Source organism: Trichosurus vulpecula, chromosome 1, assembly GCF_011100635.1.
Source record: "Trichosurus vulpecula isolate mTriVul1 chromosome 1, mTriVul1.pri, whole genome shotgun sequence".
In the NCBI taxonomy this organism is placed as follows: Eukaryota; Metazoa; Chordata; class Mammalia; order Diprotodontia; family Phalangeridae; genus Trichosurus; species Trichosurus vulpecula.
The window spans coordinates 440389420-440408161 of record NC_050573.1 but is presented as its reverse complement, the minus strand read 5'-3'; the positions used below and the strand labels follow the sequence as shown (position 1 = coordinate 440408161).

At 38.9% G+C, this 18742-nt stretch overlaps 1 protein-coding gene and 1 pseudogene across 1 annotated transcript in view; both read left to right on the top strand.

Annotated features, from left to right (window-relative positions):
* IQGAP2 (IQ motif containing GTPase activating protein 2) overlaps positions 1–18742 on the top strand; it is a 288287-nt gene that overhangs the window by 186519 nt on the left and 83026 nt on the right. Inside the window, exons 6-7 of the mRNA XM_036747108.1 lie at positions 9250–9334; positions 12614–12781. Of these exons, the coding sequence (XP_036603003.1) occupies positions 9250–9334; positions 12614–12781 (253 nt within the window). The remainder of the gene's footprint in view (positions 1–9249; positions 9335–12613; positions 12782–18742) is intronic.
* On the top strand, positions 217–2743 carry LOC118857393 (annotated as a pseudogene).

Below are 18742 nucleotides of genomic sequence, written 5' to 3'. Positions count from 1 at the left end.
TAACTGTCTGAGGCCAGATTTGAACTCAGGACCTCTTGATTCCAGGACTGGTGCTCTATTCACTGTGCCACCTAGATGCCCCTCAAGGAAATAATTTTAAAGTCAAACAATGAGCATTTATTAAGAAGATGGAGAAATAGCAGGAAGACATGCAAATAAGTTCCCTCTCCTATAAAAAATAAAACAGATCTAGAAAATGCATCAGACCAAATCCTCATGGGGAAATTCAAGTAAAAGTCACAATGAGTCTTCTTTCTCCTTCTTTCCTGTGGGGTGAGATACCCGATTGAGTGTTTATGGTATTCCCTCACAAGATCCACTCATTCCCCCTCACCTGCCCTCTCTTCCCTTCCTACAGAACTGCTCTTTCTTGCCACCTTTATGCGACATAACTTACCCCATTCTATCTCTCCCTTTCTCCCTCTCTCAATATATTCCTCTCTCATCTTTTAATTTGATTTTATTTTTTTAGATATCATCCCTTCATATTCAACTCACCCTGTGCCCTCTCTCTCTCTCTCCCTCTCTCTCTCTCTCTCTCTCTCTCTCTCTCTCCCTCCATATATACATACATACATACACACACACACACACACACACACACACATATGCATATTCCCTTCAGCTACCCTAATGCTGAGGTCTCATGAATCATACACATCATCTTTCCATGTAGGAATGTAAACAAAACAGTTCAACTTTAGTAAGTCCCTTGCAATTTCTTGTTCTTGTTCTTTTTCTTGATTACCTTTTCATGCTTCTCTTGATTCTTGTGTTTAAAAGTCCAATTTTCTATTCAGCTCTGGTCTTTTCACTGAGAAAGCTTGAAAGTCCTCTATTTTATTGAAAGTCTATATTTTGGACTTTTTGGAGCATGATACACAGTTTTGCTGGGTAGGTGATTCTTGGTTTTAATCCTAGCTCAATTGACCTCTGGAATATCGTATTCCAAGCCCTTCAATCCCTTAATGTAGAAGCTGCTAGATCTTGTATTATTCTGATTGTGTTTCCACAATACTCAAATTGTTTCTTTCTGGCTGCTTGCAGTATTTTCTCCTTGATTTGGGAGCTCTGGAATTTGGCGACAAAATTCCTAGGAGTTCTCTTTGTGGGATCTTTTTCAGGAGGCGATCGGTGGATTCTTTCAATTTCTATTTTACCCTCTGGCTCTAGAATATCAGGGCAGCTATCTAGGCCCTTTTTTTTATCATGGCTTTCGGGTAGTCCAATAATTTTTAAATTATCTCTCCTGGATCTATTTTCCAGGTCAGTGGTTTTTCCAATGAGATAGTTCACATTGTCTTCTACTTTTTCATTCCTTTGGTCCTGTTTTATAATATCTTGATTTCTCATCAAGTCACTAGCTTCCACTTGCTCCAATCTAATTTTGAAGGTAGTGTTTTCTTCAGTGTTTTTTTGGACCTCCTTTTCCATTTGGGTAATTCTGCCTTTCAAGGCATTCTTCTCCTCATTGGCTTTTTGGAGCTCTTTTGCCATTTGAGTTAGTCTATTTTTTAAGGTTTTCTTCAGTATTTTTTTGGGTCTCCTTTGGCAAGTCATTGACTTGTTTTCCATGGTTTTCTCACATCATTTTCATTTCTCTTCCCAATTTTTCCTCTACTTCTCTAACTTGCTTTTCCAACTCCTTTTTGAGCTCTTCCATGGCCTGAGCCCAGTTCATGTTTTTCTTGGAGGCTTTTGATGTAGCCTCTTTGACTTTGTTGACTTCTTCTGGCTGTATGTTTTGGTCTTCTTTGTCACCAAAGAAAGATTCCAAAGTCTGAGACTGAATCTGAGTGCGTTTTTGCTGCCTGGCCATGTTCCCAGCCAACTTACTTGACCCTTGAGTTTTTCGTCGGGGTATGACTGTTTGTAGAATAAAGAGTACTTTGTTCCAAGCTTGAGTGCATGCACTGTTGTTTTCAGAGCTATGTAGCAAGCTCTGTCACACCAGCGATACTCCTCCCCGAAGAACCGCCAACCCAGACCCGACTCATATCTAAGCTGTCTCTGCAGTCCTGCTCTGATCCACCACTTAATCCTTGGGCCCAGAGGACTAACAGCCAAACAACTGGAGGCAGAAACAGGATGCAAAATAATGGTCTGAGGAAAAGGCTCAATGAGGGATAAAAAGAAGGAGGAACAAAACAGAGGCAAACCCAATTGGGAGCACTTAAATGAAGATTTACATGTACTAATCACAGTGGAAGATGCTCAGAATAGAGCAGAAATCGAACTGAAGAGGGCTGTTGAAGAAGTAAAAAAATTATTGGTACCTGCAGCAGAAGGAGAAGACAGCCTTAAGAAGATGCAGCTAATGGAACTTGCAATTCTGAATGGCACCTACAGAGATGCCAACATTAAATCACCAGCCCTTGCCTTTTCTCTTGCAGCAACAGCCCAGGCTCCAAGGATTATTACTGGGCCTGCGCCTGTTCTCCCGGCTCTACTATAATGCCTTTGATCAGACAAATACAGACTGCTGTCATGCCAAATGGAACACCTCATCCAACTGCTGCCAATAGTTCCTCCAGGACCTGAGGCTGGCTTAATTTACACACCCTATGAGTACCCTTACACACTGGCACCAGCTATGTCAATCCTTGAGTATCCTATTGAACCTAGTGGAGTATTAGGTGTGGTGGCTACTAAAGTTCGAAGGTACGATACGTGTGTCCATCCTTACCAAAGGATTGCGACCGCAGACCAAGCCGCCACAGGCAACAAACCTATCACCTTCTGACCCCTGAACTCTTCACCCAATGATGACCTGACCATGCCTACCTGCTGATCAGTTAACTGGTAATTGCCTTTGCTTGCCTGTCATCAGCGCAGCGAGCTGAGGCACTTGTCCATTCGTCTTACCATCTAACCAAACAAAAGACAAAAGAAATTGTTGTCCTCCAATTCCACTTTTTTCCCCCCGTTTGGGTGAAAGTGGTTCTAGAACCTGCACTGAATAGTAGTAAAGCAATAAGGTCCAATCCATCCGTCAGCACTCATCATCCTTTAGCATTCTGCCCTAAACGAGCGGTAAGAAGGCCTCTCAAGAAATGGAGACAAATGGCCCTTAACTACCCGATGACAGAGGCAGTTACTGTGAGAGACTTCTAGGAATCCTTTTCTTCTCATAGGGAAGTCAAAGCTCTCTCTCTCTCTCTCTCTCTCTCTCTCTCTCTCTCTCTCTCTGAATGTACTGTGCAATGATGCATCATGCATGAACCTTTGGTCAGGGATGTCATTGGTGAAGTGATTTCAAAAAGTATTCAAAATTTGACATGCTGTTTAGTCACTACAGTGCCCTCAAAGGGCAGAAGTTGCAACCTTTTTTTATATTGCCTGCCAAATTTGATGTAGTAAAAGAAAGTGTGCCATGAAAGAAAAATTAACAAGGAATTTTGAAAACTAATGCAAAGAACAAAACTGCAACACTATTTAAAAAAAAAACCTGAGTTAAAATTACCAAGCCTGTATTTTACACCTCCTTAAAAGATTATATGAGAACAAGGTACATGCATTATGTGTCACATTACTGGGCAAACTGTTCAAATATTTTTTTTAAACCTCCCTGTATAGAAAAATAATTAAGGATGTAAAAGCCATGCTTGCCTATTTGCTGTATACATGTAATGAAATTGTAGATAAAGTGTAGTGCATTGAAACAAATGAACAAAAAAAGTAGATATTTTACTATACAAGGGTGCTGGTGCAGAAAAAATATATATATTTTTGGAAATGTAGCATTTTATACTTTGAAGTGTTATAAAAAAAAAAGAAAAAAAGAACAAAGAAACCCTTTATTTCATTAAATGATTTTTTCTGGTGGTTGTCAAGAAACAAAAGACCAAAAGAAAAAAAAAAAGAAATGGGTACAAAGACCATGGTATACTCTTTCTTAGGCAATTGTCCAATTTTCATCATCAGTTTGACTGGCCTGGCTGATATTTCAGCCCCTCCTAGTCCTGTGATGGTAATAGCAGTTCCATGCTTAAATTTGTCAGGGTTTCCATAAATCAAGGTGGCCTCTGCCCCAGCCTCTTATCTTGGTACATTTTGTGTAGCTCATTAGTTGGAATACCATCTGTTCTTTTAAAATCTACCCCTGCTCTCAATAGAGGAGTAAACATTGCCTTTCTTGTCACACTATTCTGTCATTGAATCTGCTGGCTATTCACAGTAGTAGAGAGGTTTAAAAGAGGGGTGGATTTATGGGGGAAGATAATGAGTTCTGTTTCAGGGCATGTTAGTTTTGAGATACTTACAGGATAGCCAGTTCATGATGTCTAAAATGTAAGTGAAGATGTGTGACAGTAGCTCAGGAGAGAGGCTAGGGCTGAATACATAGATCTCAACATCATCTAAAGAAAAATTATAGTGAACCCATGGAACTAGTGAACTCAGAACAACTGTAGATAAAAAAGAGAAGATGATTGTATCACAGAGCTAAGGGGGTACAACCACAGTTATTGCACGTGACATGCTCAGAGTTCCAGCGAATGAGACTGAGAATAAGCAGTCACAGAGGTTGGATAAATAACCCAGAGAAGGCAGTGGCATGAAAACCTAGAGAGGAAGGTAATTACCAGTGTCAAAGGCTGCAGAGAAGTTAAGAAAGTAAGGCTCAAACAAGGCAATTATATTTGGCAATTAAGAGAGCATTGGTATCTTGGAGAGAGCAGCTTCAGCTGAATGACAAAGTCAGAAAGTAGATTGCTGAGGGTTTAGAAGAGTGAAGGATAAGGATGTGGAGGCACTGGTTGCAGATGGCTTTTACATATGGTTTAGCTGAGAAAAGGAGAGATCAATTATTCCTTGGAATGGTAGGATTTTGTAAGGGCTTCTTAAGGATAGTGCAGACTTAGATGTGCTTATAGTTACTAGGGAAGGATCTGGTAGCTAGGAAGAGATTGAAGATTAAAGAGAAATCAGAGCTTACTGAGGAAACAATGTGCTGAAAGAGATGGAAAGGTATGAGATGAAGGGTGTATGTAGAAGAGGTGTTCTTGGCAAATGAACGTACTGCTTCTTAATCAAAAGACTGGAACAAAGGAGGATATACTGAGGGTGGAGAAGGTGATATATTGAGGTGGGAAGAAGGGGAGAACATCAGTGTGTGTGTGTGTTTGTATTTGAGGTGAGGTCCATCTAAATAGCTGGGAGGAGTGGGGTAAGATAAATAAATCTGTTTGGACATGTTTATTTTGGGAAGCCTATTGCTTGCAGTTCAAAATGTCTGATTGGCAGGTAATGTGAACTTCATTAGAGATAAATTGATTCTGTAATCTGAATCAGAAGATAATAGAATTTATGGGAGCTGATGAGATCACCAAATAAGAGTATTAAGAAAAAAGAAAAGAGGGCCCAAAACAACACCCACAGATACTTTGGGGGGATATTCACAGTTAGCTGCCAAGTCATAGAGGAAAAGCCAGCAAAAGAAACTGAGGTGTAACTGGACAGGACAACATCTAAAACCCAGAAAAGGTACAATATCTAAGAAGAGATCATGGTTTACAGTGTTAGACCTCCTCTGCTTGTTTTTCTCTTTGCCAAAATCCCTAGCTCAGGATCTAATAACAAACTTGGCTGGTGGTAAAGTGTTCTCATCCATGCTCAGCCACTGACTAGCTTGTTTAGAAAACACTTTCTATTAGGAGGGAAGCAGAAAATTGGGAGAAAATCTTTGCAACTAGTTTGTCTGATAAAGGCCTCATTTCTAGGCAAGAGCAAGCAGTTCTGTGGGAGGAGGGGAGAGGGTGGATGAGGGGGGAATGAGTGAGCATTGCTGTCATCAGATTTGGCCTAAGGAGGGAATACCATACATACCCAATTGGGAATCTTACCCCACAGGAAAGAAGAGGGAAGAAGATAAAAATAAATGGGGGGGATGATGGAGGGGAGGGCTAATGGGGGTGGAGGTAGTCAAAAACAAACACTTTCAAAAGGGGACAGGGTCAAGGGAGAAAATTCAATAAAGGGTGATAGGTTGGGAAGGAGCAAAATATAGTTAGTCTTTCACAACATGAGTATTGTGGAAGGGTTATACATAATGATACACATGTGGCCTCTGTTGAATTGCTTGACTTCTTAGGGAGGGTGGGTGGGAAAGGAAGAGGGGAGAGAATTTGGAACTCAAAGTTTTGAAAACAGATGTTCAAAAACAAACAAAAATGATTTTGCATGCAACTAGAAAATAAAGATACACAGACAATGGCGTGTAGAAATTTATCTTGCCCTACAAGAAAGGAAGGAAAAAGGGGATGGGAGGGGAGTGGGGTGACAGAGGGGAGTGCTGACTGGGGAACAAGGCAACCAGAATATATGCCATCTTGGAGTGGGTGGGAGGGTAGAAATGGGGAGAAAATTTGTAATTCAAACTCTTGTGAAAATCAATGCTGAAAACTAAATATGTTAAATAAATTAAAAAAAATAAAAAAACTATTAAAAAAAAGGCCTCATTTCTAAAAATATACAGGGAACTGAGCCTAATATATAGGAATACAAGCCATTCCCCAATTGAGAAATGGTCAAAGGATATGAACAGGCAGTTTTCAGAGAAAGAAATTAAAGCTATCTATAGGCATATGAAAAAATGCTCTGGATCACTACTGATTAGAGAAATGCAAATCAAAACAACTCTCAGATACCACATCTCTCCTGTAAGATTGGCTAAAATAACAAAGCAGGAGGATGACAAATGCTGGAGAGGATGTGGGAAAATTGGAACATTGTTACATTGCTGGTGGAGTTGTGAGCTGATCCAGCCATTTTGGAGAGCAATTTGGAACTATGCCCAAAGGGCTATAGATATGTTCATACCCTTTGACCCAGCAATACCACTTCTAGGGTTGTATCCCAAAGACATCACACAAGCGGGAAAAGGACCCATATGTACAAGGATATTTATAGTGGCTCTTTTTGTGGTAGCCAAGAATTGGAAATCAAAGGAATGCCCATCAACTGGGGAATGGCTGAACAAGCTGTGGTATATGAAGGTAATGGAATACTATTGTGCCATAAGAAATGGGGATGATACAGACTTTGTAACAATCTGGAAAAACCTACACGACATAATGCTGAGTGAGCGGAGCAGAGCCAGGAGAACATTGTACACAACCAGAGATATATGGATTCTGTGAGGACCAACCCTGACATACTTCGCTCTTCTCAGCAACGTAAGGTGCAAGGACAACTCCAGGGGACTCACGATGGAGAATGCTATCTTCATCCAGAGAAAGAATTGTGAAGTTGGAATGCAGATTGAGGCGCACTTCATGCTCGCCTTTTTTCTTCTCTTTTGTTTTTGTTTTTGGGTTGTTTTTTTTTGGTTCTGTCTCTTCTTTCTCATGATTCACTCCGTTGGTCATAATTCTTCTCCACAACTTGACTAGTGTATAAATTAATTCAATGCAAAGTTATACATGGTAGTTATATGAGATTCCATGCCGTCTTGGGGAGGGAGGGGAGAAAATCTGGATCTCAAAATTATGTAGAACCATGTGTTGTAAACTAAAAATAAAAAAAAAAAACAAAAAAAAGGAAACACTTTCTAGACATCTCCTTTTTTACACATCCCTTTTGTTTTATGTGCCTTCCTTTTCTGGTGTGCTGAGTCTCTATATTTCTGTCTATACTTGCCTCAAAAAAAAAAAAACCTTATCAAAACTTGCTTCCTCTTGGTAAAACTGGCTAATATGGGTAGAAGGGTCTGGACCTCACTTTCCTCATTTGTAAAATGAAGCAGCTTGAATAGATGGCATCTAAGGTGCCTTCCAAATCTAACCTTCTATTACAGGATCATATTCTGTTTCTTTGGCAGGGTCATAGATTAGATCTCGATGAGAACTTCCAAGTCATTTAGTCCAACCTCTTCATTTTATAGATCACAAAATTGAGATTCAGACCACCTAAATGTCTTGCCCAAGATCAAATAATTAGTAACTGGTAGAGCCGGTATCTGAACCCAGGTCCTCTGATTTCCAATTCCATCAGTCTTTCCCCTGAGCCTTTGTCCGGATCTCTTTCTTCAATTATTTCCTCCCCATTTGTTCATTCAACCAACATTTTATTAAGTTTCTGCCATGTTAAAGACTGCTCTTGGCAGTAGGAATATGAAGACATAAGGGTCCTGTTTGCTCCTTCCCTTCTCAGCCCACCACATTCTTTTGGGGAAGGTGAGGAAGAAATTGAGAGTCAAATCACAGAAAGGATTTTAGCTTTAGAAATGAGGAAGAGATTTTAAAGGTCATCTAATTCAATTCCCTCATATTTAACAGACATGGAAAGACAGGCTAGGATCAGGGGTGTGGAACCTGTGTCCTCAAGGCCACATGTAGCACTCCAGGTCCTCAAGTGCAGCCCTTTGACTGAATCCAAACTTCATAGAATAAATTGCCCTAATAAAAGGATTTGTTCTGTAAAACTTGGACTCAGTCAAATGGCCACCCCCAAGGACCTAGAAGGCCACATGTGGCCTCAAGGCTGCAGGTTCCCCACCCCTGGGCTAGGTAAACTTGTCCAGTATAACTTAGGAAATGGCAGAGTCTGAATCAGAGCCCTTGTCCTCTCACTGCAAATCCAGTGTCTTTGCATTTTACTGTGCTGGTGAAGTAGCTTGCCTAATAACAAGATAGGATTGGGGTTGGGAGACGGAGGAGGTTGGAGTGCTGAATGAGTACAGAGTTAGACATTAGTGATTAACCTACTCCACTGTTGGTTCGTGGGGTTTTTAATCTCATTAGATAGAGTTCTTGGTGTCAAACTGTGGTGACAGCCAAAATTATTTTATTTCTGGTACATAATTCCTGTTTTGGAGAGATCAGAAGGATTATAGGAAGTCTTCTATCTTCCATCTTGTTGCTCACATCACTCCTTTATAAGTTCATCTTCAGTTACTAGTATTCACTTCAAATCTGAGGTCCAGTAGTGGTTTGGTGTGTTTCTAGAAAATGAAGGATTTCACTGGTTTCCCTAGAGACACGTGATTTTTTATGATTTTAGGCTGTCCACAATCCTATACAAATGTCGCTTTGTAAAGTTCTCCTGTGCATTGCACCAGCTAGTCAATCATTGACTTTGCCATAAAGTTGTATAGCATAGCTATTCCCTTATAACAGGTAAGTATCTGGTAACCCAGAAGATTGTAAAGTAGAAATAGTTCAACAAATTATTTGACTACTGAGAAAGCAGTTACTCATTCTCCATAACATTATTCATTTGTCATTTCTTTCTATTAATTCTTTTTTCCAGACTGAGAATTCTCAAGCTCTTTTGGGGCAAGAAATACAGGCAGCAATAGACTATGCCAACCTCGATGTGGTCAAAGTAAGCAAAGGTAAGCAACCCCCTGTTTGGTTTGATATAGACTATCTTATTATTCTTATGTGTGCCTTTTATTATTTATATTCTCCATTTCTGGACTGGTCTGTCTAAAATAGATTTCCATTCATTTCTAGCCACAGTTTTGTTATATTACTTTAAATAATTCAGAACCATCTCCAGAAAGCTTCAGAAGACTGATTTGTTTGGTTTCTATTTGAAATTAATCTCCAAGTTTTCTTTCTTTCTCTCCTTCCTCCCCCTCTCTCCCTCCATCTCTTTCTTCCTCCCAGTTTTCCTCCCTCTCTACCTTCTTTACTTCCTTCCTTCCACCCATCCATCCTTCCATCCTTCTATATCCACTTCTAGAAAATTTCTTTTTTGCAGTTATCACATTTCTGACCTGTAAATCTTCCTTCTTCCCACTATCTTCCATGACAAAAGAATAGAAAACATTTGCTTTCAATTGCCTTATGGGAGGAATTGCATGATGATAGAAGAAGAAGCAAAAAACCCTGTCATTTCACTTGTATAAGTGAAAGTATACCCTGTAGCACCTCATTCACTCATCCTTAGTGGCATAATTAAAGATCCATTCTATTTTATCAAATTGCAGTCTGATAAAGTAGCTTAATTTTGCATCCCAGATGTGTTTTTAAACTTTAGAGGAACTTTAAAAAATATTAAAGATCCACGTTTTGTATCTGTTTCTTATTTTCTTAGACAAGAACAAACATGTATATTTCTCCAACCTGAACTTTTCCACCCTTGGTGGAAATATTAATGTCTTCCTTTCCTGCAGACCTAGACAAAAACAGAAAGCATTTGGTGCACGAGATAGGAACATATGGGAAAATTTACAATTAATATAGAAAATGAATATCTCATAAATTTATAAACCCCTTAGAAAGTGTAAAAGCAACTCACAGTGAAAGCATGAAAAGAAGCTAAAATGGTCAAGATTTTATTTTTCAGGGCAATCTTGCTTTAAAATGTTGTTTTGTTCTTTTATTTCAACTTCTGTTTAAATCTGGTCTTGCAATGAGGCCTCGCATTCCTTAGACTATTAAGGAAATCATGGGTACAGAATGCTGCATATACAGTCTGACCATCACTTTGGGTTGGTTCTGCTTAACTCTTTTTCTTTGTTAAAAGGGGAGGGAGTACATATCTGGATGCTATTATTACAAAAACCATCAACTTTTTTTTTATTAAAGGAGATTGAATAGATTAATTTTTTTCTTGAAAGATATATTTTTGTGTAAGTTTTACATTGTTTTAGAATCATGGTCTTGAATTATGTTGTTTAGAGTATAACTTTTTAATGCTAAAACATCTATATCTGGCCTCTATAGATTAGAATTCCAGGGGTTTTTTTGTTTGTTTTTTTAGCAGCAAGGAATTTAGTCATTTTAAAAAACATTCTTTGTATTAAGATTTTTTTTAATTTCTTTATTTATTTTTAGTTTACCACACACGGTTCTACATAGTTTTGAATTCCAGATTTTCTCCCCTCCCCCCGTCTCCCTCCCCAAGACGGCATGGAATCTCATATAACTGTCATGTATAACTTCGCATTGAATTAATTTATGCACTAGTCAAGTTGTGGAGAAGAATTATGACCAATGGAATGAATCATGAGAAAGAAGAAACAGACCCCCCCAAAAAACAACCCAAAAACAAAAGAGAAGCAAAAAAGGCAAGCATGTAGTGCGCCTTGATCTGTATTCAAACTACACAGTTCTTTCTCTGGATGAAGATAGCATTCTCCATCGTGAGTCCCCTGGAGTTGTCCTTGCCCCTTAGGTTGCTGAGAAGAGCGCAGTATGTCAGGGTTGGTCCTCACGGAATCCATATATCTGTGGCTGTGCACAACGTTCTCCTGGCTCTGCTCCGCTCACTCAGCATTATGCCGTGTAGGTTCTTCCAGGTTGTTACGAAGTCTGCATCATCCCCATTTCTTATGGCACAATAGTATTCCATCACCTTCATATACCACAGCTTGTTCAGCCATTCCCCAATTGATGGGCATTTTTTCTCTCAAACTATTAAGCTCTTTTCTTGTCTAGAACTTTGTCCTTCAGCTCCTTTCTTTGCTCCCTAAAAGACCATCTTCACTTCCTAAAAGCCCATTTTCACCAAGCTTTGCCTGAGTGAGAACAGAGTATTTTTTTCCTCCTTTACCCAACTTAATGTTAAGAGCCAATTTAAACAAAAAGCCATGAAGACTCTTTTTTATTTAGAAGCTTAGTTCTTGCCACTGTCTTGTTGTCATCTACCAGGCATGCTCCTATGGAGTGGGCAACCTTCTCTATGTTTCTCTGCTTTGATATTTTATATTACAAACTCCTCTAGGTTATGCATTGTTATTGATTTTGTTAGAATTATTTGACATTCTATTCTATTTCATGTTGACTGGTTGACTCATTTACATATTTTAAATAAATACTAACTATATATCTCTTCCCATCTCTTTTATCCTTAACTTATAAAATGGGCACTTTTTTGTTTGTTATTCTCACTTTGGGTTGGATGTTTCAAAGTATTGCGCCCTCAATATGATGAAACACCCAAATCTGAGATGAGCTTAAAATGTCTCAGGGCTAAACTAGTTACCAAGTTATCTATTTAACAATGTACATATGAACAAATTGATTCCTGCCTGGAATGTCTGGTAGAATGTTTACCTAGGATATATGCGTCCATGTATGTCCATGTATGATATGCTTATTATATGGCATAGAGACATCTCAGACCCTGAATTGTGTAAATAGAGAATATTTATTACATTTTCAGTAGCCATTCCAGTGTTCTATACAGTGGGCATTCAAATTTTGATAAAGGAGTTATCCTGGTCAGGGTTACAGATTAGTTGAGTTCATCAAAGCCCATTTTAATGCATTGTTTTGCTTTGTAGGATGGTCTCTAAATGTAACCGGGAAAGAGTGTTAACTTTTTGATTAAAAATCCAATATTCTTCATATTCTAACAACAGTATCTAGGTTGTCTTGCACCTAGACTAGAGGGTGAGGTTGGTAATGTACTTCTGTATTCCAGGAATTTTGTAGAGAGGATGTATGGAATATTTTCTATTACCAAAAAGCAAGTTCATTGTCCGTTATCACAGGGTTTACTAAATTAGTTCTGTTACTAGGTTTACTAAACTAATTCTGTTACTAAGGGGTTGATTTTTATCTTTGCATATCCTTGTATATTCTCTTCTATGAAAAAAAAATACTAATTGGAATGGATTTTGTTTTTGTTTTTTTGTGGGGGGTTTTTTGGGGTCACTTAGGAGCTGCTACAGTATCTAAAATTAATCAGTATTTGGAGAAGGAAGACAAAGAAAATCTCCTGGAAGCGCTACAATCTAGGTTTTCAGAAGCAAGACAAATGATACCTCGGTATGCTACAAATTACTATCAAATCCTCTTTGAAGCCAAGAGGCAGAAGTCATTTGGAGGTAAACCTACTATTCCTTAAGAAGCAAAGGTATTTTCTCTGATGTGTTCTCTGAGTTATTCTTGTAACAAAATTGATTTCAACACTGATAATAATAACTTGGCATCTATATAGGCTTTAAATAAAGTTTGTAAATCACATCACATACAATACCTCATTTGAAACTCATAATAAGCCTGTAAAGTAGTTATCACATTTATTGTTATCTGTTAAAAGGGCCATTTGGTAGTGAAGGTAATAGAACTTCAGAAGGTTTACATGGTCACAAGGCTAGTAAGTGTCAAGAGGTGAGATTACCAGAATATTCCTGGCTCCAAATCCAGAAATCTCTCAATTTCCCCTGCCCAACGTAGATCACACTCAGGCCCTCTTGAAACCAATGGCCCATGTTTCCAAAAATCACCTAACTCCTTTGAACATGTTTTCCTTCTCTGTAAAGTAAAGGGATTGTATTCAGTGATCACCTAGGTCCCTGTAACTACCTATTAAAGATCCTTAATCTGAGGTTCATGAATATTTAAAAAAAATGTATTTTTTGACATCTGCATTTCAATATAAGTGGTTTCCTTTGTAATACTATATACTTTATTTCATGCATTGTAAATATTATTCTGAGATCTGTATGCTTCACCAGATGCCAAGAGTTAATGAAAAAAAAAGATTAAGAACATATGTTCTATAATAATAATAATTAAGAATTTTCAGAAAGCTTTGAGGTTTGCAAAGCACTTTCCTCTTGTTATCTCATTTGTCCTCACAAGAACCTAGATAGATGATTTTGTTATTCCCATTTTACAGATAAGGAAACTAAGGCTCAGAATGGCTGAGTGATTTGCCTAGGGTCAAACAACTATTAAGTTTCTCAGGCATGATTTGAACTTAGCTCTTCTTGACTCTGAGTGCAGCACTCTTTCTACTGTACCATCCAGCTTCCTCAGTAAATGTCAGGCTAACATTAGGAGTAGCCACAGAACAGAGTGAAATTGGTAGTCTAGTATATTCACAATGCTTGCTTTGTTATTTCTACTTAGGATGATAAAATTTGTCGGAAGGAGGAGGGAAGAGACAAAAGTGACAGGAATAAATCTTCATAAGTATGTCAGGCTTTAGGAAAATTTCCTCTAACCCTGTGCATTTTCAGACTCTGCTTGCAATTATAAACTTATTTCTAGCCTTCCCTTAATGATCGTTTTTTTAATAATTATTTATTTGATGTTTTTAGTGTTCAGCATTAATTTTCACAATTTGAATTACAAATTTTCTCCCCATTTCTACCCTCACCCCACTCCAAGATGGCATATATTCTGATTGCCCTGTTCCCCACTCAGCCCTCCGTTCTGTCACCCCACTCCTTCCCATCCCCTTTTCCCTTGCTTTCTTGTAGGGCAAGATAGGTTTCTGTGCCCCATTACCTGTATATCTTATTTCCATGCAAAAACTTTTTTTTTAACATCTTCTTTTAAAACTTTGAGTTCCAAATTCTCTCCCCTCTTCCCTCCCCACCTACCCTCCCTAAGAAGGCAAGCAATTCAGCGTAGGCTGTATCATTATGTAAAACCCTTCCACAATACTCATATTGTGAAAGACTAACTATATTTTGCTCCTTCCTAACCTATCCCCCTTTATTGAATTTTCTCCCTTGACCCTGTCCCCTTTTGAAAGTGTTTGTTTTTGATTACCTCCTCCCCCTATCTGCCCTCCCTTTTATTGTTCCTCCTTTTTTCTATCTCCTTCCTTCTTCTTTCCTGTGGGGTAAGATACCCAATTGAGTGTGTATGTTATTCCCTCCTGAGGTCAAATCTGATGAGAGCAAGATTCACTCATTCCCCCTCACCTGCCCCCTTTCCCTCCCAACAGAACTGCTTTTTCTTGCCACTTTTATGTGGCAATTTACCCGCCCCCCATTCTATCTCTCCCTCTCTCCCTCTCTCAATATATTCTCCTCTCATCCCTTAATTTGATTTTATTTTTTTAGATATCATCCCTTCATATTCAACTCACCCTGTTCCCTCTGTATATATATATAAAATGTATATTCCCTTCAGCTACCCTAATACTGAGGTCTCATGAATTATACACATCATCTTTCCATGTAGGAATGTAAGCAAAACAGTTCAACTTTAGTGAGTCCCTTGTGATTTCTCTTTCTTGTTTACCTTTCCATGCTTCTCTTGATTCTTGTGTTTGAAAGTCAAATTTTCTATTCAGCTCTGGTCTTTTCACTGAGAAAGCTTGAAAGTCCTCTATTTTATTGAAAATCCATATTTTGCCTTGGAGCATTATACTCAGTTTTGCTGGGTAGGTGATTCTTGGTTTTAATCCTAGCTCCATTGACCTCCAGAATATCGTATTCCAAGCCCTTTGATCTCTTAATGTAGAAGCTGCTAGATCTTGGATTATTCTGATGTGTTTCTACAATACTCAAATTGTTTCTTTCTGGCTGCCTGCAGTATTTTCTCCTTGATCTGGGAGCTCTGGAATTTGGCAACAATATTCCTAGGAGTTCTCTTTGTGGGATCTTTTTCAGGAGGCGATCTGTGGATTCTTTCAATTTCTATTTTACCCTCTGGCTCTAGAATATCAGGGCAGTTCTCCTTGATAGTTTCTTGAAAGATGATTTCTAGGCTCTCTTTTTGATCATGGCTTTCAGGTAGTCCAATTTTTAAATTATCTCTCCTGGATCTATTTTCCAGGTCAGTGGTTTTTCCAATGAGATAGTTCACATTGTCTTCTACTTTTTCATTCTTTTGGTTCTGTTTTATAATATCTTGATTTCTCATCAAGTCACTAACTTCCACTTGCTCCAATCTAATTTTTCAGGTAGTATTTTCTTCAGTGGTCTTTTGGACCTCCTTTTCCATTTGGGTAATTCTGCCTTTCAAGGCATTCTTCTCCTCATTGGCTTTTTGGAGCTCTTTTTCCATTTAAGTTAGTCTATTTTTTAAGGTGTTGTTTTCTTCAGTATTTTTTTGGGTCTCCTTTACCAAGTCATTGACTTGTTTTTCATGGTTTTCTCTCATCCTTCTCATTTCTCTTCCCAATTTTTCCTCTACTTCTCTAACTTGCTTTTCCAATTCCTTTTTGATCTCTTCCATGGCCTGAGCCCAGTTCATGTTTTTCTTAGAGGCTTTTGATGTAGGCTCTTTGAATTTGTCGACTTCTTCTGGCTGTATATTTTGGTCTTCTTTGTCACCAAAGAAAGATTCCAAAGTCTGAGTCTGAATCTGAGTCCCTTTTCATTGCCTGGCCATGTTCCCAGCCAACTACTTGACCCTTGACTCTTTTGTTGGGGTATGACTGCTTGTAGAGTATAGAGTACTTTGTTCCAAGCTTGAGGGGATGCACTGTTGTTTTCAGAGCTATTTCTATACAGCCAGCTCTGCCACACCAGTGCTCCTCCTCCCCCAGGAACTGCCAACCCAGACCAGATTCAGATCTTATGCAAGCTCTGCACTCATGCTCTGATCTGCCACTTAATTCCTCCCACCAGGTGGGCCTGGGGCCATAAGCAACTGCAGGTGTAGTTCTGTAGCTGCACCACCTCCACTGCCCCCAGGGCAGTGGCTGAACCCATGAACTCCTTTCACTCTGTCCCCTGCAGCTTTTCCCACTAATCTTCTCTGTTGTCTTTGGTGTTTGTGGGTTGAGAAGTCTGGTAACTGCCACAGCTCACTGATTCAGGGCGCTATGGCCTGTTCCGCCTGGCTCCTGGTCTGGTTGGTCCAGGCGCAGCCCATGCTGGGCCCTGTTCTCCTCCGCTCCCAGCTCCCTGCGGGATAGACCTTACCCAGCAACCATCCTGGCTGTCCTGGGCTGGAGCCCTGCTTCCCTCTGCTGTTCTGTGGGTTCTGCAGTTCTAGAATTTGTTCAGGGCCATTTTTTATGGGTGTTTGGAGGGTCCTGGGGGAGAGCCCTAGCAAGTCCCTGCTTTCCAGCCACCATCTTGGCTCTGCCCCCTTAATGATCTTTTCTTGACACACTTAGAAGCCATTCCTTCCTAAGTAGTGACTTTCCTCCCTGAAAGGGCAGGGAATGTTTTTTATTGGTTAGAAAAAGTGAATGTCTTTCTTCTCCTCCACCTGTATCCACTCTCAATGATAGATAGACAGTTTGAGTTTTAAAAGTACAACTGAAAGGTTACAAACAGAGAGTAATTGTTTTGCTGCAGAAACCCAACTTGAAGGTTACACATTTCTGGAAGATTAGAAACTGCTTTGTCTTGGACTTCCTCATCTTAAGTCTCTTTAGGCGTTTTCTTTGCTCACTGTAGGCCTATACCTAAGGCTATTTCTTAATTGATTCATACCTGCATATCCTGACTGACCTGTTCTTAAAAGCCAGGCAGTGTGCTGGAGACTTGCTTTTCTTCCTCTGACCTTAAACTGAATAAATCAGGCAAATAAGTTAATTAATCAAATTAAATTAACAAAATATTTAAGAATAAATAGAAAAATAAGTTAGCAACATGGTAATTTTACTTGTCTCTGATTGTCTACCTGCTATGGTATAATGGGAGGGCCTTCCTAGGTTGATAGAGGTATACTCATAATTCATCAAGCTTTCTGTTCCCCTGACAGCTCAGCAAGGATAACCAAGGCCAGTTTTGCCTACTTTCTCTCTCCTACCTATGAGGATACCTTTGTGATGTATAGAAAAATGTCCTTCTTTAACCTTCTTTAAAACCACAATAATTACTTGTCAGCCTCACAAATACACATAACCATATATTTTAGAGTAGTATAATACTTAAAAACATTGGTAGTTAACTCATCCATGCTTCTTTGAAGATAGGCGTTCTTATTTGCCTGGGCCTTATAGAGGGCAACGCATCTTATAAAACCAGCTGTAGAATGTGTGTAGGGTTCACATGCATACGTATACATATGTGTGTATGTATATGTATATAGGTATATATATATTGGGGGCAAAGAAACATATCAAATCAGCTCAAAAATTCTTTGAGTGGTCTTATAACTTAAAAACTACTATCAAAGCTGTTGCTGATTATGACTCCAATAGCCTGATGATGAGTCACACTTCTATCTTGTGGGAAAGACATGATAAGCCTATCACACAGTACAGAATGACCTAGGCTAGAGAACTTCTGAGGTCTAGTCCAGTTCTGTATTTATGGTCTTGTAACACTCAGAGATGGTTTCCAAATACAGACTGTAATTCATGGATTTTTTTATAGCATTTTCCCCTCAGTTATGTGTCAAGAAAATTTTTAGCATTCATTTTTACAAGATTCTGAGTTCCAAATTTTTCTCTTTCCCTCCTCGCCTCTCTTTGATATAGTTTATACGTGTGCAATCATGTTAAAAACATTTCCATATTCATTACAGTTGTGAAAGAAGAAATAGATAAAAAGAGGGGAAAAACAGGAGAAAATAAAGCAAGTAAAAAAAGAAACATGCTTTGATCTGCATTCAGAGTCCATCAGTTCTTTATCTGGATATGAATGGCATTTTCCTTCATGAGTCCTTTGTACTTGTCTTGGATCATTGTGCTGCTGAGAAGAGCTGTCATTCATAGTTGATCATCAAACAACATTGCTGATGTCGTATACAATATTTTCCTGGTTCTGTTCATTTCACTTTGCATCACTTCATACATGTCTTTCCAGGATTTTCTGAAATCTGCCTGTTAATTTCTTATTGCACAATAGTATTCCATTACATTCATATACCACAGCTTGTTCAGCCATTCCACAATTGATGGGCATCCCCTCAGTTTCTAATATTTTGCCACCATGAAAAGAGCTGCTATAAATATTTTTGGACATGTACATCCTTCTCCCTGTTTTATGATCTCTTTGGGATACAAACCTAGCAGTGGTATTGCCGGGTCAAAGTGTGTGCAAAATTTGTTCATTTTTTGGGCATAATTCCAAATTGCTCTCCAGAATTGTTGGATCAATTTACAACTCCACCAACAGTGCATCAGTATACTAATTTTCCCA